We start from the raw sequence: 22,602 nt of genomic DNA on the forward strand, positions 1-22,602 counted from the left end.
AGCACAGGATGTCTGTGTGTGCAGTGCAGCAAGCTCACAGGATCAGAACACTGGAAAATGTTTTGAGATTCACTTGAATATGGTTTGCTCTCAGTCTCAAATGAAGCATATATAATTATCACCAGAAGCAGAGATGAAAAAAATCACCATATCATCCTTTACTGTTATCAATATGGCAGAAAACACCAAGTATTTCTAATTGCTATATTCTACATAGAATAAAAATAGACCTGAATTTAATTGTAATGTCTCAATACAGTGAGATTGCAAGCCATTCCTCCCCCCTCCAAGATTATACTCAATCCTTCCCCATGTGGAGTATTTAATCCTACTTTTGCTTACTTTAAACTGAATAGAATTTTTGTACCAAATTAGGACAACTAAGTCCTACCACGCAGAAAACTACTGAGCTCACTGGATATTTTTCTGTCGTGGTGCCAAACCATACAGTAATCGTACTGAGGATATGGATGGAAGAAACGCTGCTCTGCACAGTAATTCCATATAGGAATCACTATTGATTACAGCGAGGCTACTTTATGGGTAGTGGTAAATTATGAGGTTTCTCTTGTAAGTGAGAACATTGATTTACATGAGTAATGCAAAGCTCACACGAAAACTGAACTCAAACTTTAACTGTCAGCTGTAACACATCTATTTATACCACAGATCTGTGCTTAGCTACTTACATTTAATTATAATCAGTTGTGGTGCCTGTCTGTGTTTACTCAGAGAATCACATTACTGAGGTCAAATGCAATGACAGTTATATTGTAGTTATTTGAAAACATGCTTAGTTGTACATTCTGCCTGTATCTGAGGACAGAATTTCTGCAGAAGAGAGGATGGGTATGATTCACCAGTCCTTCCTTACATGAATAAAATTTCACACACATCAATTTTAGTCAGGGCATGTCCGTGCTGCACAGCGCTGAGCTGCAGAGAGATAGCCAGAGCAGCTCCAAAGGAGCCAGCTTGGTAACTGGAAGCAGTTTAACCACATTGCTTAATGCTGCATACTGTCTAATTTACCCTGGTTTTTAGCAAAGTAAATTAGCTTTGGCAAAGTGCACAAACAGGCTACCCTGCTCCCAGTCCGTGGGCCAGCTTTGGCATCGATTTCCATACCGTACATACTGTGCAAAGGACTCTTTGCATAAAAATGCGCAGATTCAGATCCTCAAATTTTATTCTACACTTATTCACTTTAACAGCACAGAACATTTTTAATTCTTGAATGTCACTGCTTAAAATTTAGAGGTATTACTGAAACAGAACATCAAAGACTACAATACCATTATAAATGAATCACTAAAGCATATCAGTTTGGGCTTACCATGATCAAATATGCTTATATTTACTTCACAGCAACAGCAAACTGCTAATTGGTAGTAGATTTTTTCAGACTCTTAAGCCTAATTGCTTCTGGCCCATGGCATCCTTATTTCCAGCATGAATGGCTTTACCAAAATCTGAACAAATCGCTAACCTTTCACATTGAAATCTTAGAAGAAAAATGTCATTAATATAACTAAACTATGTTTTAGAATGCCAAAGGTCCTACATTTTTTTGAAAGAGTCTGGGAAAAATTAGGGTTTAACTGCCTGCTGTCTGACATTATTGTTGATAGACCAAATTTTTCCTCCCATGAAATCAGTGACAGAAATCTGTCAATGACAAAGGGAGCAGATACTTGTCAGCCATGTGGTCTTGCCATGTACAATTTTCCACTAGGGACAGAATCCCCTTTCATCTCTGAGAAATTATTTCAAACTACTTAGTAAGAGAGTCTTTTGGCATCAAAATTAGCAACCTTTTCAATACCAAAGCAACAGATGCTAACTTGATATTCCAGGAAACAATAACATTCAAACAATTCAGTGTTATTCTTCCCAAATCTAAACAGAGCACATAAGGATGCATTTTGAAAAAGTGGCCTGCTTCAGCCCCCAAATTTTACATTCAGAGTTGAAGGCATGCTGAAAATCAACAACTATTGTAATAAGCTGAAATATTAATTTATGCATAAATTAGGTGGAAAATAATCGAGAATTTTTAAAAATAGACAGTTTTAATCTCTATCTCTGCTTGAGCTAAAAAATAAAGACATAGGAGCTACCTGCAACTCCTTCTACAGTAAAATAACTACCTAACTGTGGCAGAACTTCGGATCCTCTAGAACAACATTGATGATTCTAAATTTAAACTAAAATGCTTGAATGTATACAGCTATTACCAGAAAAAGAAGCGGAAAAAATTAGAGGAAAAATGTACCCATATGGAGGACTCTAATATCCATGGCACAGATCTTGAGAACAATACCAGAAAATTGGCTGAATTAACTGTATCAGAATGTACACTATGCAAGAAGACATGTATATGCAACACACATTTCTGCTTCTCTCAATAAAAATAATTTTGATAAAAAGGCAACTTTCCTCCCCAGATTGAAGTTCTACCGTAAAAGGATTTGGAATGGAGCTATAATCCCTGTTCTCATCCACAAAGGACTTATTTTTCATCCGAGTTGAGTGAAGATGTCAGATTCATCAAACATATTCTATGGACTTAGAGTTGGTTTTTATTTTGTTTTGTTTAATAGCTCACACAGTACAATCACTTTGAAGCAGAAATTTAGATAAACACATTATTTTTTTACCAGGCACTGGATTAATGCTCAACCTTGCAACATCCAACTGTTGCTCGGTATTAATTTTACAGCCAATTGCTGCTCAAACCCTGTAGTGATTTGGCTGTATTCTGATCTCCACTCCTCTCACCATTTCACATTTTCCCATATAATATTACCATACCACCATAAATGATAGAAGCAGTCTCTTCGAAACCAGTGATTGCTCCAAGGTGCTTGAATTTCTGCCTTGAAATGACCTACAAAGAAGAGAAAACGCCCTGATGTCAGTCTTGGCTTTCTTTCTGATTATATAACAGGGGAAAAACGATACAATTTTTTTTTAATATTTTTATGTTAGCTTTGTAAAAACTAAGGAGGGAATTATCCAGAATTACTGCTGGTGATTACCTAATGAGTGAAATGGGGCTACTACAGTAATAACTGGTAGCTGAATACCTGAGAAGTATTTTAACCTTCTCTCTAGCTATGTAGTGTCTTTTGCATGTCTGTGTCAGCACCTCGTGCGAGAATCTGTTCGTCACGAAACAGTCAAACCCTCTCTCCTGACTAATACTGGACATTACAGTCCAAAATACTTTCCACCAATACCTCTCATTTTTCCTCTAGGAAAAGAAATCCATAACTGGAGACTACTTACGACATTCTAATTCTAATTTTAAAACAATCTCCTTTTCACACTCCCACCACAAAACAAACAGCCCAATCCTTTCTCCCTTTTTCCCCTTGAAAAAGGAGATAATTTTTAGAAACTACTAAGAAAGCAAAAGGCATTTGGGCACGTCAGTAGCATTCACTTGGAAAAGGTTTATGTTTGAAAGCTAAAAACACTGTCTTCAATACAGCACAAGACACACTGTCTGCAGCATTGCTTTTAATATCGAGTTATTTCAAATAAGGCTAAACACATAATTAAGAAGTGCAGCTGGCAATTTTCTGCCTACAATTTAAAATAATTCTCCATTTTTTGTTTTATTGGCCCCAAAGTCAAATTCTTTTCTAAATTGCAAAGGTGCAAAGTGTTTCTGGATATACCTGATTTAGAGTAAGGTGTTCTAATTTGCTGGGTTATGACTGTGTCCATTCCACTTGGCACAGACTATTTTGAATAAATATTGTTGGGTTTATTTTGGTTTGTTTTGTTTATTTACATGGAAGCCTTAAAAGGCTTCTCTATCTTTCTGATTTCTTTACAGAAACTGTACTAACCTTGTAGTTATAATCCACTCATAAAAACAATTCAACTAACCAAGGAACAAGTTTTAAAAGACACTATGTAGTTTCCATTAGTACTGAATTGCTATGCTATTAAAGTCAGAACAACTGACTAGTTCTAGAAAAAGCATTTTATATGAATATCAAAATGCATAGATATTCTCTCTCCCTTGAAAAATACAAACAAAATATAAAATTTTTATGCAGGGAAGAATCAATTGGAAAAATAAAGAAAATTAGCCATTAATCCTTTCTCTGTGCAAGGAGTTGTATTGCTATATGAAGAAATTAAGGTGACTCATGGAGTCAATACTTTGGTGACTCCTCCTGTAAAAGTCAAGATTTAAAAACAATTCAAAAAAATTTTATATACTTGGATAACTCTACTTCAGAATATCTTTCTCAAAAGCTTTTTCTTTCAGGGTTATTATGCACACATATTTTCATTGCAGAAATTTCAAGACAAAATATTACATGAAGAGGGAATTGAGGTTTAAGATGCAAAAAAGATAATGTAGGAATTAAAAGGAAAAATCTTCGAATGTAATTATTCCCTACTAAAGTATTACAAACCCAGGAAAAACAGCCTCTGAAAAGATATCTCACCATCTTAAGACCCCTGATAACCTGCCCTGTATCTTGTTCTGATGCTACAAAGAAAAAAATTCAATGAATTTACTGAGTCTTTCAAAATCACAGCCTTGTAAACTAGTACTTCAAATATTATTGTGACATAGTTACAGTCCTCTGGTTATTACACCAGACTGATTATTTCTTTCAAATTATACTCAAAAATATTCAAAAGTCCTAGGCAGTAGCAAACAGAAATGAACAAAAGGGAATAATTTGCCATCTACAAAGAGAGGGAAGCACAGTCTAGTAACAGTTCATATTCTGAAATATTATGTTCTTTACTGATAGAAACTTATTAAATCACATTCAATCTTGGACTGTAAAACATGAATCCCATCTGGAAGCCATTTCTAAAAAAGAGCAGCATATCTCTGTTATTGTCATTGTTCAGAAAATAACTGTGCAGATATTGTGCACTTACTAACCAAAATACTGTCCTGCTTTATTTTCCTTGAAGATTTTTGAAGTAACTGTCTCTTTGCCAGAGATCCATGTGCCCTTGCATACCTCTTTGCCCCTTGCATTGAGTCCCATTTGAAAAATGGTCTTTTCTGTTTTTTAATTTCTAGGGCCAAGACGGTGAATTGCACAGTGTCCAATCCATAAAAATCCTAACTGCAGTTAAGTTGGCATTTTTTGAAACACATAATTACTCAGAAAACAAGATGTAAGTAGAAGATCACAACACAGAAATCAGAGACTAGGTGAAAAAGAGAAGAAAGAAAGACATCAACAGATTCATGTCTTCTCCCTCTTCTTACATTCTCATGTATGTCACCTTTTGAGATGAAATCCTGCCTTTCCACAAAGCACTACTACCCAATTAAAAAAACCCAAACATCAATACAACAAACAACAATGGATTACAAGAATTTAAGATGCATAAAAATGCTTGTTAACAACTCCAGGCATCTAAGTGGTGCATTTGTACTAATACAAAAGGAAATAAAAGCAGTACAAATGGATTTTTTTTTTTTTATTTCTCTTGCTAAGCCCTTTTCACCAAAACAGTAAGACTTTAGTTTGTTTTATGAACAACAAAATATGTAAATTTTGCAACAAAAGCAAGCTAATGAACAATAAAAGGAAACTGACAAATATTATATTGTTTTCTCCTGATTTTCAACTTGTCTGACAAACTGACCATGCAGCTGATCAGCTAAACTGTTATTTAACAGAAGGAGTAGCTGGTATTATATGCCTTTTTTATTTTGTGTAAGCCTCTACAATTTTTTTACAATGTGTATTAATGTTCTGCTTTGGCAGTAATAATTTACTCCCTATTCTACAATAATGTGAGGAAAAATATACATGAAAAATTGCTTACAAATTCTGGCTGCAACTTTGAGATTGTAAAAAAATTTCCAATTGCCTTACTCTCCATGCTAACAAATTCTTCATATTCCCCATTTCTTTGTGCCAGTAACAAATGATCTCATCTTTGACTATGCTCAGGCAAACATCTCACCTACTGTTTTATAAAATGTCTTTTACACTAAAAATGTAAAAATAACTTAGAGCAGAAAGTCACTATTACAGAAATGTACTAATACTGGTTTATGGAATTAGCCAAACATGGTGCATATGCCATCTCTGGGCAGACCCAGTTCCTGAGTAAGCTGCTTTTGAGAACACGTTACAGCTTTATTGCCTGCAATTTTTTGCACGCTGATTTTGAGCTACCAAGAGAATACTTTCATATTTCTTTAAATGATTACTTAACACTTTAGCTTTCAGGCAAAATTTTTTCTAATATACCCATTTACACTATTGTGTTAGGATGTATTAATAGCACTGATCAATCAAAAAAAGCAAGAAGTGGTATTAAATCTCCTTCAGTCTAGCTAAGTGAGGGAGTCCCTAAGTGTTTATTTTTTAGTGATAGCTGATGTAAGAAGGCAATATTCCCTGTCATCCAGCATGATATGCCTGAATGTAACCAAGGGAATCACCCAGAGCTGAAATACCAATGCAATAACTGCAGTAATGACTTGTTACAGCTGATACGTGTCTGAATATGTGCAAAAAACTACAGAGCACAGACACAATAAGCAGGAACAGACCTTGTTCATATCACTTAATTATTTCCAAGATCAGAACCCCCTGTAAAATATGATTCAAATTTTCTATCAGATTCAAAACTTACTTTGGAAAGAGGAAGAGGATGGGAACCAAAAGATAGAGACTGCAGGCTATAAATATTTCTTTTGTTTAGAAATGGAACTTGATTTTATAAGGGCAGATGGCAATATTATATGCTGAAATTCTGCAGAAAGCTACAAACTCATCATCTGAAAATAAAAGTGATGGATTAAAAGTTGGTTGTATTATTCAATTGCAAGGTGACAACAATCCCAAATGTGAAAACCAAATGCAATCCTAGAATGTAGTAGTTGAGGAACTTCCAAAAGAGATGAAGACTATTAATGCCATTGTAATAGGTCCCAGTGAAATGACCTTAGAAATAGCATTGAATCTATTTAAGAAAAAAATGCTCAGACTGGAACATAGGCAAATAAGATACTAATATGGTAAGGACATGAAGAACTTGTAGGCTGTGTCTAGAGGAACTGAACTGGTTTAGCCTAGAAAAGTGAAGTCTGAGAGAAAATATTCTAACTCAGAAACTGGGTGTAAAATCTATGGAGGAAAGTAGGTGTTGAAAACAAGGAAAAGGACAAACATTCGTACAAGAACGAATACACGTAAACTAGTCACACAAAGTGAGATTATAAATTAAATCAGGTGGTTTCTAGTCTTCAGAAGAGTTAGAGCAGTCTTCCTGGGAGTGCTGCTGTGCTATGAACTCTGCACTTGCCAGCTACAAAAAAAAAAAAAAAAAGACAGAAAAGCACCTCTGACTCCAGAGCATCCATAGGCCTTAACTTCTAATACCAGATCCCAGCAGCATTCCTCACCACTGGCTTGCAGGATCTGTTCTGCTTTTTAATTTTTTCACTTATCTGTCCCCACAGGAAGTTCCACTGGTAACTAAGCCTGAGCTAGTTACCAAAGCTCCTTTTATAGCCAGTGGAGATGCATAGTCTTTGAGGGCAAATCATCCCATTTATCTTTGTCACTGAAATATCTTTTCTTCTTGCTCTTCAGTGGAACAGTGATCTCATTTAGGAATTCTATTTCTTACTCCACCGACTTCTTGCTTAAAATACTCAGCTCTGTGTGAAAACTCACTGTCTTCACTCCCCACCACCCATGGTGGGGATACTTTTACTCCCTTTCACATTTTACTGCTTGAACCTTCTGCCCATCAAAATCAACTTTTTTATAGTCATTGCTTCAGTAAAAAGAAGAGATTTAATCCACTCCGGAAATGTATTCATACATAGTATTCCATACAGAAAAGAAATTGCATTAAGTCTCTACCCAGGTTTTTTACTAAAAATGCTCTTTCAGTTTCACCTAATCAAATGATTCATTTTCAATCTTCTCTAAGTTATGCAGTGAAACAAGAACAGCTAATGCTATTCTTAAGTCATTACTGTGCAGACTGCGTGTACTTATCCATAGTAACTGCTTGAAAGTTTCAGTAAGTAAAATGTATATGGACAATCATCTCTGTGAAAGAAGTGTATTAATCCCACACTGTTATTCTTCGAGATACACTCCACATACACTCCATGACCTTCCTCATTATTAGAGGTTTCTTACCTGTCTGAGTTCTGAGTTGGAAAAACAAATCTTGGCTGTGTTAACTCTGTGGTGTTGGAAGCTGGGTATTTCTGCTCGACTGTCCTTGAAGGACACACATACTGCCTTCAGAAGGACATATATACTGGAAAGCTGACCACAGCTTCCTAACTTCACTCACTGTACAGCGGGTGATCATTCCTTCCTAGTTCAAATCTTAAGTCCAATTTTTGTCATTTCGTAGGCATTTTGATGGGCCCAAATAACAGAACTGGAGTGGAAAGGGAAGTCCCAGAATATTGTTCTTATCTGCTCAGTAGCACAAAAGATGAGATAGTAAGTGATGAGATGAGCACAGTAAAAACTTTATAACCTAAAAATTTATCCAGAGCCATGGCTCATTCAACAATATATGGATCTATAATAGGATTAGGGGAATAGTATTAATTTCCATTCTGTGTTTGGAGCTTTCTATTTACATGTGTATAGTGTTGTGTAGTACTCAGTAAGTGAAAGGACTTTATTCCTTGCTTCTGCCCATACCTATTTCCTTTACTTCTTTAAAGAAACAATAATTTCACATTACCTTTCCTTTAACAAAAAGGATTTCAGGCATAATCTGTCACACTGTCTCAAGAACTAAAAGTGGTCGATCTCAACCATTATTAATCAAAGCTGTTTTCTCATAACAGCTGACAGCAAGTGAAAGGTTTGAGCTGTCCAGGCTAAAATTCAAGCTAAAAACCAGTCGGTGGTCTCCCTTTAACTTCTGGTGCGAAGTAACTCTAGTTACTACGTTATTTAATTCCGCACCCAAAAACCATATAAGCCTGCTTTATTATTTTAAATACTGCTCCTCTTCCCGTCCGAGGGGGAACGTCCGGCGGGGCCGCGGCTCTTGCCGCTGTCCCGGTGACGCCGGCCCGTCCCCACGGCAACGCCGCCGGCCATGGCGGGGCGCGGCCATGTCCGCCGGGCCCGAGGTGAGGGGCGACCTCGGGCGGGCTCCGGGCGACCCCCGGGCTCCCGGCTCCGGGCTCCCGGCTCCCTCCCGCTCCCTCCCCGGCCCTTGCCCCGGGCTCCCCGCAGGGCCGAGGCGGCCCCAGGCCCAGGCACTGCGGCGGCCCTCGGGCTCTCCAGGCTGGTCGGGAGGGAGGTCCCACACCCTCCTTTCCGCCGTTCAGAGACAGTGCCGGGGGGTCATGGTGGGCTTAGGTGTGTCCGCCTGCACAGGGGGTTTTAACGGGGGGGAAACCTTTTGTTACAGCTTCAACAAGGGCCTTCTGCTCTCTGCTCCCAGCATTTCTATAGCACCCGGAATTAATTAAGGTGAAATAAACTGTGCTTGCACCTGACTTCCCTATTTCTTTAAAATTTGCGAGTTGGCTTCTTCAAGTCCCCCTTCCCCACTTCGGGGATTTTAACGAGTTAAATGAATCTAATAATTACTGGTTATGTTTGTTTTAAATTACAGCGGCATTTACCATTTGAGAGCTCAGTTTTGCCGTTCTCTGGTGGTGTCTCTTTGCCAAGGTGGACTCCTGTGATAAGTGTCCGAGACCATGGGAGCGGCATTGGAGAGGGCGGCTCAGTGGACTGCTGCTGGCTCTGGAACCGGCACGCTCGAAATCACCCCTTTGAACGAATCTCTTTTAAACCAGATTATTAAGTTTGCAGAGGAATTCAGCACTAAACATCCCGAGGAAGCAGCGTTTGTCTTCAGAGAGCCCCTTGAGTGGAAAACGCAGTTGGACTCTTCAGTATTTGGAAAGGGTTATGTGATCAAGTAAGTGAATTGCAGTGTGTTTTCAAATGCAGAAGGTGAACTATGAAGCAAAATTGTGCTCACTTAGCATAAAGCAAGCCTTAGTGGCCATGGGTGGGATTTTTATTGATATATATTGAAAATTTTGAGCTGAAATTTTAAGTGTTTCTTTTTGAGTTTGAGACTATTCTGTCTCATTTGTGATGCAGACCTGGTAAGTTAGCAGTTCTTAACACTTGATCTGTCTATTCCTAAGACTTTTCACAACATATGTTCAACTGTGATTTCTCTTTGTGTTAGGAGCGACTCCCATGTGGTGAGTTGCCCTTGGTTGGTTGCCAGGTGCCCAGCAAGCTGCTCTATCACTCCCTCTTCTACACTAGACAGGGAAGAAAGAAACAACCAAAGGGTCATGGGTTGAGATAAGGACGGGGAGAGATCACTCACCAGTCACTGTCCTTGGCAAACCGGACTTGACTTGCGGAAATTAAATTTACTACCAATTAGAAGTCAGAGTAGGATAATGAGAAATAAAACTGAATCTTAAAATCTTCCCTCTTCCTCCCATACCTACCTCTTCTCAAGCTCAACTTCACTTCTGATTTTCTCTGTCTCCTCATTCCTGAGTGGCACAGGGGGATGGGGGATAATGATTGCGGTCAGTTCATTACACATTTTTTCCTGATGCTCCTTCCTTCTCACACTCTTCCCCTGCTCCAGTCTGGGGTCCCTCCCACAAAACAGTCCTTCCCAAACTTCTGCAATGTGAGTCCTTCCCACGGGCTGCAGGTCTTCATGACCTGCTCCAGCAAGGATCCCTTCCATGGGGTGCAGTCCTTCAGGCACCCTCTGCTCCAGCATGGGTCTCCCACAGGGTAACACATCGTGCCAGCAAACCTGCTCCAGCATAGGCTTCTCCCTCTGTGGGCCCACGGGTCCTGCCAGGAGCCTGTTCTAGTACAGGCTTCCCATGGGGTCACAGCTTCCTTTGGGCCTATCTGCCTGCTGATTTGCTATGAATGAATTGGTTTACCTTGGAAGTTTTTTAAAATATTGCTTAAAGAAATTGTGTATGCTTTATCATGTAAAGCTTGAATAACATTTAAGGTTCTTCTCAATTAAAGTTATTATTTTAAAAAGATATAATTTAATTTTTCTAGTGAAGCAGCTGTTCAGTCTGAAGCCACAAGCAGAGATGGCCAACCATTGCTGCTTCTCTCAGCATCAACTCTCAGAGTTCGCAGTTTTGACCAGCTGTCCCGTTTGCTACAAATTGCTATGGAAAAAAAGTTAAAGGAAGCACAAGCATGCCTCGAAGGTTTCTTTTCTTTCTTTTTTTTTTTAAGTCTTTCCTCATTCTTAAAATGTTTTCAGCAATTTATGAAATGTGCAGAAAGAAATATATGCCTTCATTTTAAGTATGTGAGAAGGTACTAATTCATGAAGGTGGCTAAAGGTGCTGATCCAGACCTTAATGAAGTTTCTATTTCTTGTTTTATTTACACAGAAATTAATAACAGAGAAATCTGGAATAAAGTTAAAATAATTTTGTTGAATCTCATACAAATTTGTGTATACTGAGCAATTTCCCAGCGATGACAGTAGGCTTCAATTTCCGAAAAAAAAAAGTCTTCTTTGAGGCTAAATAACAGTTTTTCCTACATATGTAGTTTAATATTCTTTTAAAATGTTACATCCTTAAAAAACGGCCAAAGAAAAAATTGTATGTTTAAGACATTCTTACCTGTACAAGGTTCACAATGAGCATTTCCAGATTCCTCCTTCTCACAATGGGTTTAAAATATAGGTATGAGCACTTCTACTGTGTCATCTTCAAGAGCAAGATTTTCAAACTGACAAGAAGACTCTTGATACGCTAAACTGGATATCCTCCTCCTACCTGGAGGTAGAAGAGATCAGTGATATTCTATTGTGATATTAGTAGAAATTGCATCTGCAGTACTAAAATATAAATACATATACTGGATCAAGCTTCAGATCCATCTGATCCAGGGCCCTGTCACTGACAGTGGTTAACCATGAATACTAGGGAAGAATAATATGACCAGTGTATCATGCAGAGCCATTCAGAGATGCATGGGACTTCATTTGCAGCAACAGAGCAAAATGGATTTGTAAAATACATTGACATGTAGTTATGTCACTGTTTACCAAAAAGAACAGCTGGCATAGCTGAGGAAGTAATGGGACCATTGGGAATGCTGCTAGAAAAGCTTAAAGATGTTCTTTACACTAAATCATATTTCCAAAATGATCAATTTTCAGTGAGTTAAGCCCATTGATTTCCTGTTTTGGGAATCAGCCAGGCATATTTTTGGGAAAGGGGGCTGTTGATAAAGGGAACTCTTTAATATTCACCCCTTGGTTGAATGAATCTTAATATTTGCTGTAAAAAGCAATTGGTTTGTTAAGAAAAATTTCTTTTTGTTCTTAGTGTTATCATGTTCTGAAAAGTACATTTAAAATTGCAGTAGAGGGATATGAAAGAATAAATCAGACAGTAATGTTTGATGAATAACTATGAACATTATAAAGTTCTTACTGTAAATTAATAGCATCAAAATCATGCAGCAATTGAAACAAAAGGTGTTTGTCTCATCCAATCATTTTAAACATAGTTGCACATTACATGATTCTGTTTCATGTTTACAGCTAACAGAGATCCTATAGTGAAAATTCTTGGCCCTGAATATGCGACTGTTGAAGGAGAAGATACGTCCATCTTGCATTTATTTGACAAAGTGAAAAGAGGTTATGACCCTGAAACAGAGACGAAAATGAAAATCATTCTTCTTCTTCATCAGCTGGATTTGCAACTGCTTAATAGTTCTTTGAAACAGATTTCACAGTAAGTGCATTTCAAATGGAAGCTAGGCATCTCAGCCAGTGCATTTTTTTGTTTTATTGTTAAATCAGATTGGTTTCAACCCACAGCATGTGTTTTTGGTGTGATATAAAGAAATTTATGGAAATAACTTTCACTATTCACTAAGTTATTGAAAAAACCAATTTTTTATGAAGATTTTTCTGTAGGTGTGGGTATGCAAGTGTGTGCCCACAAGTGTGTTTTTTTTATTGCATATGTTTTGCATTTTGTTAGCAAATTGAAGTCATTTGTACAAACAACAAAGTTACAGTCAAATATTTTCAAGGAACTGTTTATTTCTTCATGGAACTGTATTAAGTATTACATTGAGTCTGTTTCTTAGTTACAAGGACTTTGTATTAGGTATGGAACGAAAATTTCACTGAACGATAGAAAAAATTAAGAAACACTATGAAAGATGACCCATTTTTATATTTTTGTTGCTACTAGTAAGACTCAATGTAAAATAAAAAAATCGTGCAATATTCTTTTCATTTCTCTGAGCACATCCTTTTGATGAATACATTTTCAACTATTTTCTATTAATTGCAGAGGTGTTAGACTAAATCCAGCTGCTGTAAACAGTGAAGTGAATCTTCTCAAGAATTTCTCTGGGAAAGGAGAAGATACAGTACTGGAATCACTGGAATACACATCAGGTCTAGATCATATCTCATGTTTACATAGACCGTTATTAAAGTACTTGATTTCTGTGTGAAATTTTTTGGATTAATTTTGGTAACACATTTAAAGTGTTTATTTCTACCATAAAGTTATGAAGTAAAATAAAAAGTATTTTCAGACGTGCAATGGTGTTCTTCAGCCTTTACATACAGAAATAAAGGCCCAGTTATGTGAATATCTTCAGTGGAAGTAGAGGAAGTGAACTGACTCCCTGATCCCGAAAAGTGCTAAACACAGTTGTGGTTCTTGGTTGGATTGGACCAAGGGTCACAGAGTTTTACACGATTAATACCTAACAGTATGAATTCTTAAGAGTGACAAATTGTTTGGGGATTTTATTTGTATACGTGTTACATTAATCATCAAGCATAACTATTAAAAAATTCTTTTAAACTGGATAAAAACACTAATGCTAATTGGTTACAGATTACGTGTTTGCTAATGGATGCCGAGCTCCTCCCTGGAGACAAGTGCATGGAGACATTTGTTATTTAGTCATCAAACCACATGACACTGATCCTTTGTATATCACTTGCAACACAGCAGGAGTGTTTTTAAATGGGGTAAGTAATAATAAAGGATACCATGCAGTAATGATTATTTTTTTGTGCTAAAATCAAATCTCAGGTTTAGGGTAGTGGTATTGGGTCTCTAAGACCTGCAGAGCTCATGTTTTGGTACAGAAAGAGAAGCCACAGTAATAAATGTGTGCTAGTTTTTCCATGTGTTTTGAGTGCTTTTTCAAAAAGTTTTATACCCGGAGTGTATTCTGCGCTCTTTCCCAACAGTCTTTGGTTGGTCTTTAAATGTACTCAAGCAATTCTTCACAGTGTTCCTGTTTAAAGGTACTGGGGGACTCGATGCCTCTTTAGTGCCTCATTGCTCTTGATCTGAAGTGTGATATTGTTCTGTGTGGCTAATAGAGCTTGCTTTTGTCTTTTTATAAATGATAAAGCAGTTCTTTCTCCTGTCAGTGGAAGCTTTTTAGAAATTATTTATCTCTTCTCCTTTTCATTTTGGTTACCTTTTTCCTTTCAGATGGGTTTTATTTAGGCATGTTAGCCCCTTATGTGTGTTAAGCAGTGACCAGAGCTCTTACATTCATTTTGAAGACAGATTGATGTCCGTCAGGCATAACTCCACAAATTGATTTCCTAAGAGTTAAAAAATCCAGGGCAATTTTGACTTGGCACGTTTTTAATAAATGAAGCTTATAAAGCGCGGTCAATCAGGTCACATAATTTTCTGATCCGTTTAGACGTCTGCCGTGCTGCACTGGAAGCTCGTATTTAGTTGGTTGTTTGCCGTAAGCCGTAAATTCTTTTCAGTGGAACTACACACGGTACAATTTACTGATAATTGCCTGCAAAATTCCATGTGAGATCTTCGTCATATGTAGGGATCCATGGAGATGATCCATACGTCTTTACAAAGCATTGGTGAAATTCGATGGGCTCTGCTGAGCATGAGACTTCTGTACCTAATTCATTACAGCATGACCTTTGTTCTTTAGCACTATTTTGTGATGCAGATTAAATTACCTGTGTAGGGCAAAGCTATTAATAATTTAAAATGTATTCTTTTTTTAAGGGTCTGCTAAAGGGTAAAGAGCTTGACTATGAAAGAAAAAGTGATGTATATAAAGATATAGTCACATTTTTAAGAGAGAGATCATCTAGATTTGTAGAAAATATGGCTAAACAGGTATGTATTTACTGATACTGGGTGTATCTTCTACTTTGTACAAGTGTACATTGTTAAGAATTAAATTATAAACCTGGCTGAATGTTTATGTTCTTTATCAAAGATGATTAAATGAAGAATTTTAATGGCTGAAGTGCATGTATTATTTTTTCTTTGGATTTGTTTCAGGTTCTGTGAAATATGTTTCTTTTGTAAATAGCAAATAATACACCATTCATGTATTGTTCTGTCATACCTTACGGTGGGGTTTGAATTACATGTGAGGCCAGCCTCTAATTTTGCTTGAAATGTTTTGCTGGTCTTCTGGTATTGTTCTCTACGGAGCACTGGAAATACTAAAGCAGAAAAATATGATATCCTTATGGGAAAAGTCAACTTTTTATGACAATATTTTTCTGTTATCAAAACCACTTAAACTTTTATCTTCATACTTTGTAACCTAAAGAAAAATAATAGCTTGATTTTTTTCTTTTTATGAGAACTGTCTGATTTAAATATCAGAGTTGGGAGTTAAGCATCCAGCTTACACACTATGTCCTGCTTCAGCCACTATAAAGTGCAAGTGTTTTGGCTTTAATTTAGAGTTCTATATTAGCTAGAACCACACAGTGCCACTACAGTTTTAGTTGTTTTATCATTCCTGACAAAAACTCTTTTTTTTTTAGATTTCCAGTGTGGTTATAACAGATTAATAACTTGGTGGTAAAATCAATTACAGGCCAAAACCTGCCAAAAATTTTATCGTGATTATTTATATGCAACTTTATTTATTCAAAGAAGGAAGGGATTAAGACATTTTCTTATCCTTTAGCTATGTTTTTTTGTGATGTAGGGCTGATATTTATTTTTCTGAGATACAGGTATTTGGCAGTTCTGAAAGAACAGAACATTTCAACTTATATGCATAAATATAATAGCTTACAGCAATGGAATTAAATCTGTGAGTTGTTCTGTTTGAAAGAGCAATAAGTTAAAAAAATTTTCATTTATCTTATAGGCAAGTTTTTTAATGTTATACCTACATACTGGTTTACACTTATAAATGGAATAACATATGAATGGTTTTAGACATAATTATGGGTTTAATGTGTTTGCAGTGATATGGCTTAATTTGCTGTTCATGGGAATATTTTAATAATTTTTACATTTCTAATCCTAAATGTTAATGTAGAATAATGATACTGTTGATAATAGAGATAATATATCTTTCTTTACTGGTTTTCCACCCTTGTAAAGATAATGTAACTATTCAAGAAATGTGTACACTTATTAAATAAGAGTAAATAAATAGAATTTATACTGTTTTCCTTCCATTATCACAGAAATCACGCACTGAGTAGTGCCTGGCTATGTAAATATGTTTATGTAGAAGAGTATACATTATTCCTTTTAATGGTTTAGGAATATCATATCATCCTGCCATGATGAAAAGCTGGTTTAGTACTTTCTCCTTTCTAAAACTAGAATGTAAACAAGTTAATACTGTAAAGCTGCAGAGCATTTGTACCTGAGGGAAAATCTCTGTATTAGAACTCTCAAAAGCAGAGAAAAGCCATATTTCCAAGTTTGCCTATATGAAGTAAAATATGACTGGAAATAGTTTTGACTTATTTTCTGAGGAGAGGAGAGCTTGAAAAAGCTTGTTACATACACATATATTGCAAAACCAATTAACTTTTATAATATCTGCCTGGCCTTGTTTAAGCTAACATTCAGAATTTCTGTGTTGGTATATAGTGCTGTAGGAAACATACTTTTTAATGTATGCTTAGCTGGTGAAGCTACAGCACCAGTTCCCTGTGATTTATCTAGTTTATCATGTACTAAATTGCCTTGTCTGGAGTACATTTTCAGAATGAGAGAATTAGCAAGAGTTAGTGTGGAATGGGACAGTTGGATCAGCAAGCCTGGAACAGCCGATTCACATCAGGGACTGGTCAAAAGCAGACCACACTGTGACAGCCTCCTTAAAACTGCCCTGAATCAGATACATAAAGGAATGTCTTCACCTATCTGGTAGTGACAGCTGCAATAATAATAATAATAAGTAACGATTGTATGCTGTCTCTCCTGTAAAAATTGAATATGTTCCAATGGAGAATAGGAGTTGACAAGAGTCTTTTCTGTTCTGTATGTTTTTGATCAGCCATGGTACTAGACACAGACAGCTGAAGGATTGGTAGGTGCCACTCAGCTCAATTCTTGTATGTGACTTGTTCAACAATGTTTTGCCCTGAGAGACGGAACATGAAAAAAATGAAAAGGAATGTGTTCATATTAATTCTAAACTATATCAAATGAAATTACTTGGAACTGAAGTCGAGCAGTTTATGATAGCCTATTTTCTTCATTACTTTTTTGGTGGGAATTTTTTGTAAATCCTTTATAGAAGGAAATAGTTTTTATGTAAATGATCCACTGGAAGCACAGTGACTTGATTTTGCAATTCTGGATCTTAAAACTCGTTTGGAATTAGGTTCTATAAAAGTGCTTGTGTCACAAATTATTGGACATACTAGAAACTGAACAACACCAAATTTTCAAGTATGCTCAGAAAGTTCCAAATTTAGCTACTTCATTTATTTAAAAAACTTCAATTTGCACATGGTAACTGCTGCTTTCCAAATTAATTTTTTTTCTTTTAAAGACAATACAACTTTGTGTTTAGAATTTAATTCTACATATAATGCATACAATTTTTAAGCACAGAATCCTGGAATTGTGCTTATAACTGCTTATAACTTCATATGCATTATTCGTATAGCAATATAACTGACAAACCATGCCTCCTTTTATTAGGAATATAGTTTTTTTAAAGAACCAGCACATGAGAAGAATTATCAGTATGTGGAAGGTGCTGATGCTGAGGTTTCTGGCCAATCCCAGAACCTTTATGATTCTACAGAAAAGAAAGTGAAAAGTTCTGCAGCAGGGAGAAGATCCACTGGCAAGAAGTTACAACCAACTATGCAGTGGAAAAATACTGGGCTTTCTGCTTCCCAAAGATAAGTAGTTATCTTTATAATTGAATTTTCCTATAGGTCTCTCTAAACTGTGCTAATGGTTGGACTGTATGTTGCAGTCTGCATTATTGTCTTAAGAGCAATGAAACAAAACTTACTACATGTTAATTTCTAAGAAGAGAGTTCTCACATTTTTTCTCTCATGCAACAACTTTAATGTTACATCATTTCCGCAGCAAGGCAGGGAAATGTCTTGCAGTTCTATGCAATACTGGTTTATCATCATATTTTTAGTGTTAAATACCTTTTAAAGCAAGACAGAGTAGAAAAATCTAATCTAAACCACACTTTCATGATGGAAAACCAGAATGACTCTTATTTGTACTACCAGTTTTTAATGATTTCATATTATATGAGCCACTTTTCTATCTCTGCTTAGCAACAATATTCACTAATGAGATTATCTCAGATCTTGAACACCCAAAATAGAGTATACATAGATTGGATATTGTTGGATTTTTCTTCTGAAATCAGAATTCTATTTTGATTTAATGTTTCCTGATTTCATGTTACTGGAGGAAGAAGAATATCTGAAGAAAAACCTTTGATTGCCATCCTACAAAAAATAGTATCTTCTCAAGTCTTCCAATTTGACATTGCAAGAAACATTTTAAGAGATTTAGGATTTGGCCTACAGTCATCAATTAAAAAAAAATGGTTTCCCAGGGCAAGAGCTAACCTTTTTCCCCAGTCTGTTAAAGTCTAGATGTAGTGAAATGGGCTGTAATCATGAGTAGTATTCTCTTTTATTGTTGTGACTGTGATAGGCTGACCAGTCCAGGCTTGAAAAGACATTTTGCTTTCATAATATTGTAAGTTAGGGACAAAAAAGCACCAGTTATTGTACTCAACTAGGCCTAGGAATCTTTTGGAATATAAGGAAAGCAAGATATATTGTATTCAGCATGATCAAAGCTATGGAACATGTCCGTGTGTGGAAGAACTAGGCAGACTAGAACTCTTTTGCCTGGAAAATAATGACTAGAGGAGAAGAAGAAAGATTCAGAAAATCATGACTGGAGATGATAAACAGGGAACATTTAGTCACTGTCTGTTCTAGGACAAGAATAAAGGGTGTCAAATGAAAATGAGCCAGTGAGATCAGTTCAGAACAGAGAGAGAGACTTCTTCATACACCACATAGCTAAGCACTCAAAGTCTTTGCCAGAGGATAGTAAATTCATTTGTTTATGTGAATACAAAAAGCAACAAGACACATTCATTGAAGAAGAATCCATCCAAAACTGTTAATGCATGGACAATCTGAGTCACAATCTGCTGAAGAATGTTCTGGAAAAAATTATTTCTGTTTTTTGGTTGTTTGTTTTTTTTTTTATTTTTTTAAATAAACCCAAATCTAGTGACAAAGCTTCAAAAAAAGATACTGAAGAAGAAGGGAGAAGTAGTCCTGTGTCTTCGAAAATGAAAAAGAAATCCAGTGCCAATGCTAAATCTCCTAAAATTAATCGAGCCCCAGGAAGGTATGGGTTACTTATTTTTCTTTCTTCATTTAAAAAAAAATAATTATTTTCCCTATCTACAGTAATTATCACCATATTTACTGTTCAGTAATGTCAGTTGTGTTTTTCTAATTCTTCTATTAGGCACTGTTGTAATACCTGTTTGAAATGTGCTTGTCCCTATTAGCTTCTAGCTGTTTAAAATTGGTGATTCTGTTTATTTATTTTTAGAAAAACATCAAGCAGTTTAGAAGAAGTTAGTGACAGTTCCTCAGACGCTGAGGAGGATGAACAACCTATACGTCGTCAGGAAGGAACCACTGACTTATCACCTGAATACTGGGGAATTCAGAAACTTTCAAAATATGTAAAGGTAATTAACAAGTGTTGATAAATGTTATAAAAAATAAAAAAGATACAGTTGAGAGCACAGCTCTTCATCCATTCTACCTTCCATATATTTTAGAATAGCCCTGCTATGCAGTATGTTCAAATCCTGGAACTGTGGACTTTCCTATCATGCACTTTTTTTTTTTCATCTGCTATTTTTGGCTTATATAGACCTTTAGATTAAACCATCTGTTCAGCGTTATTTAAAACTTAAGATGGTATAATCTCTTTATTAATTATTTGGTTTCTGTTTTGCTTTTTGTATGAAATGTTCCAAGATATTTCTTTATGTGGATAATAACTTTCAAGAGTTTTTATTAAAACTGAATAGTTGCCTAAAGTCTTTCATCAACTATGATTAATGCATGACTGAAGTAATTCTAACATGGTCTTGTGTCTGGATAGATGCTTTAGTGGACAAGAAAATGTATGATAAACAGGCATCCTCTAAAACAAACGAAAAAGAAAGGTTTCTACACAGACTTGGTGAAAATCTTTTGGAACCTATAAATATACACAGTTAAAATTCTGAATATGTCTGAAACACATCAAAACCCCAGCAACCCTCTACTATTCTGGAAAACTCTAATTATGTTTTTCCCTCAGGAGAAATTCCTTTACAAGTTTGTACTGGAATTTATGTTGTGTTAAGTTACTAATAAAAGCGCTGGCTTGTTTATTTTTTTGAGTACAGAGCACACACATCCGACTGATAAAATGATGGTGCTGCCATTTGGTAAAGCAAAAAAAGTGTAAGTCCTATGAGGAGCAGCTGAGGGAGCTGAGGGTGTTTAGCCTGGAGAAAAGGAGGCTCAGGGGAGACCTCATCACTTTCTATAACCTGCCTGAAAGGAGGTTGTAGCCAGGTGGGGGTCGGTCACTTCTCCCAGGCAACTGGAGACAGGATGACAGGACATAGCCTCAAGCTGTGCCAGGGGAGGTTCAGGCTGGACATCAGGGAGAATTCTTTCACTAAAAGGGTTGTTAATTGATTCAATGGGCTGCCCAGGGAAGAGGTGAAGTCACCATCTGTAGAAGTATTCAGGAAATAATGGATGTGGCACTTCGTGCTATAGTTTAGTTGACATGGTGGTGTTCAGTCACAGGTTGGACTCGATGATCTTGGAGATCTTTTCCAACTTTAATGATTTTATGATTCTACAATTAAACATTTGTGAGGAATAAGCAAAGTTTTGGCTCCTTCCAGTCCTTTGACCATTGTAGAAGAGTAACTCAGTCTTTTAAACTGTATTCAGAGTAGTCACACTGCTTGTTCTCAGTTCGTGTGCGTGGAGCCTTGCTAGTGGTTGTAGCCAAAGAGACACAGACAAACATGGATAATACAAATCTCTCTACAATTATCTTTTCTAGGTTGGACCTCTATATTTTTGTCATTTTGGCTGTGGTAAAATAACACTTTGCAAATGTAATCTGGTACAACACTGAGCATGTAACTTGCTCAGCTATTCCTAATGCTGAACACATAATGTATAGATTTTGCATGGAATTACAGTTCAAGATGCCGTTTTCAAATTTTTCAGTTTGCTAATAAATGGTTTGGTCTATGTATGAAGCATCTCTTTTTGCCTATCTGAGAGCTCAGAGAAACAACCATGCTGCTTTTTAGTAAACATCCAAGGTCCTCCTAGAGAGGAGATTTGAAATTAATTACTGTTGATGAACTCACAGTAATCTTTTCTTTGGCCCATTTATGTACCACCCTCTTTACCGACAAGGCTCTTGTCTCCTGATTACATAATTCTCAAACTCCCTTTCCTCTCTAGGTTCTTCATATAGTCATGTTTAGATTTTAGTATTGGACTTTATCCAGTATTGAAATTCATATCTACATTTGCATGAAACCATTTGCATGAAGACTGATAATGGCAAATAGGGAAATGTATTTTTCAAGCTCTCTCTTTCAGAAATTGGTATTTTTTTGTTCCAGCTGTCAACAAGGAAAATTACAAAATGTTATGGAACTAGAAAAAGAAAGGGGAGCATTTCTGATCAAATTGCGAGTACCTGTTAAGAAGTTTATAATACAAAATTCCATAATATGAAAAAGTTTTGTTCTGAAAATTCAGATGTATACTTGTTCATGTATTCATGCACACCCAAGTCGCCAAATAGTTCTTTAAATTAGGTATAAATTAAACAAAATATTTGAAGATATACTTAAAATAATTCTGTGTTGATTCTTAGCTACGTAAAGCAAGAACTCCCTGGGGTCAGATAAAGCTGAAAAGAGATGCCTCAGTGCCATACCACAGACAGTGGTTGAAATGTTTTATTGATGGAGTGCTACTTTAGCTTGCACATGGAATTCGTTTTAATTCAAGTATAAATACTGCACTTCTGGCCAGACTTAGGAGATTTTTTGGCATTCTTGTTGTTCATGTAGGCAAGTGTTCATGACAGATGCAACATAAGAGAAAATATATTTATGACTGTGTTATTTAAGTATCTAAAAGCCTATTTATATAGAAGCACAAATTTCAGAGGGCTTGTGCATCTTCAAAGGTTGTATACGTTGTTTGCA

The 22,602-nt window shown here is 36.3% G+C and overlaps 1 protein-coding gene across 3 annotated transcripts in view; it reads left to right on the top strand.

Moving 5' to 3' along the window:
* Positions 1-9,050: 9,050 nt before the first annotated feature.
* Positions 9,051-22,602, top strand: part of ARMC4 (armadillo repeat containing 4) — a 78,966-nt gene continuing 65,414 nt past the window's right edge. Inside the window, exons 1-11 of one of the 3 annotated variants that reach the window (XM_017820299.1) lie at positions 9,114-9,130; positions 9,415-9,476; positions 9,622-9,933; positions 11,073-11,230; positions 12,586-12,781; positions 13,352-13,458; positions 13,910-14,046; positions 15,074-15,187; positions 17,987-18,192; positions 19,560-19,691; positions 19,902-20,043. In XM_017820299.1, the coding sequence (XP_017675788.1) occupies positions 9,710-9,933; positions 11,073-11,230; positions 12,586-12,781; positions 13,352-13,458; positions 13,910-14,046; positions 15,074-15,187; positions 17,987-18,192; positions 19,560-19,691; positions 19,902-20,043 (1,416 nt within the window). In that variant the 5' untranslated portion in view covers positions 9,114-9,130; positions 9,415-9,476; positions 9,622-9,709. Of the gene's footprint in view, positions 9,131-9,414; positions 9,477-9,621; positions 9,934-11,072; positions 11,231-12,585; positions 12,782-13,351; positions 13,459-13,909; positions 14,047-15,073; positions 15,188-17,986; positions 18,193-19,559; positions 19,692-19,901; positions 20,044-22,602 lie in introns of all 3 variants that reach the window. The other 2 variants (XM_017820298.1, XM_017820300.1) reach the window with 2 other exon arrangements.

This window comes from Lepidothrix coronata, unplaced genomic scaffold (assembly GCF_001604755.1).
Source record: "Lepidothrix coronata isolate B3197 unplaced genomic scaffold, Lepidothrix_coronata-1.0 Scaffold80, whole genome shotgun sequence".
NCBI classification, from domain to species: domain Eukaryota; kingdom Metazoa; phylum Chordata; class Aves; order Passeriformes; family Pipridae; genus Lepidothrix; species Lepidothrix coronata.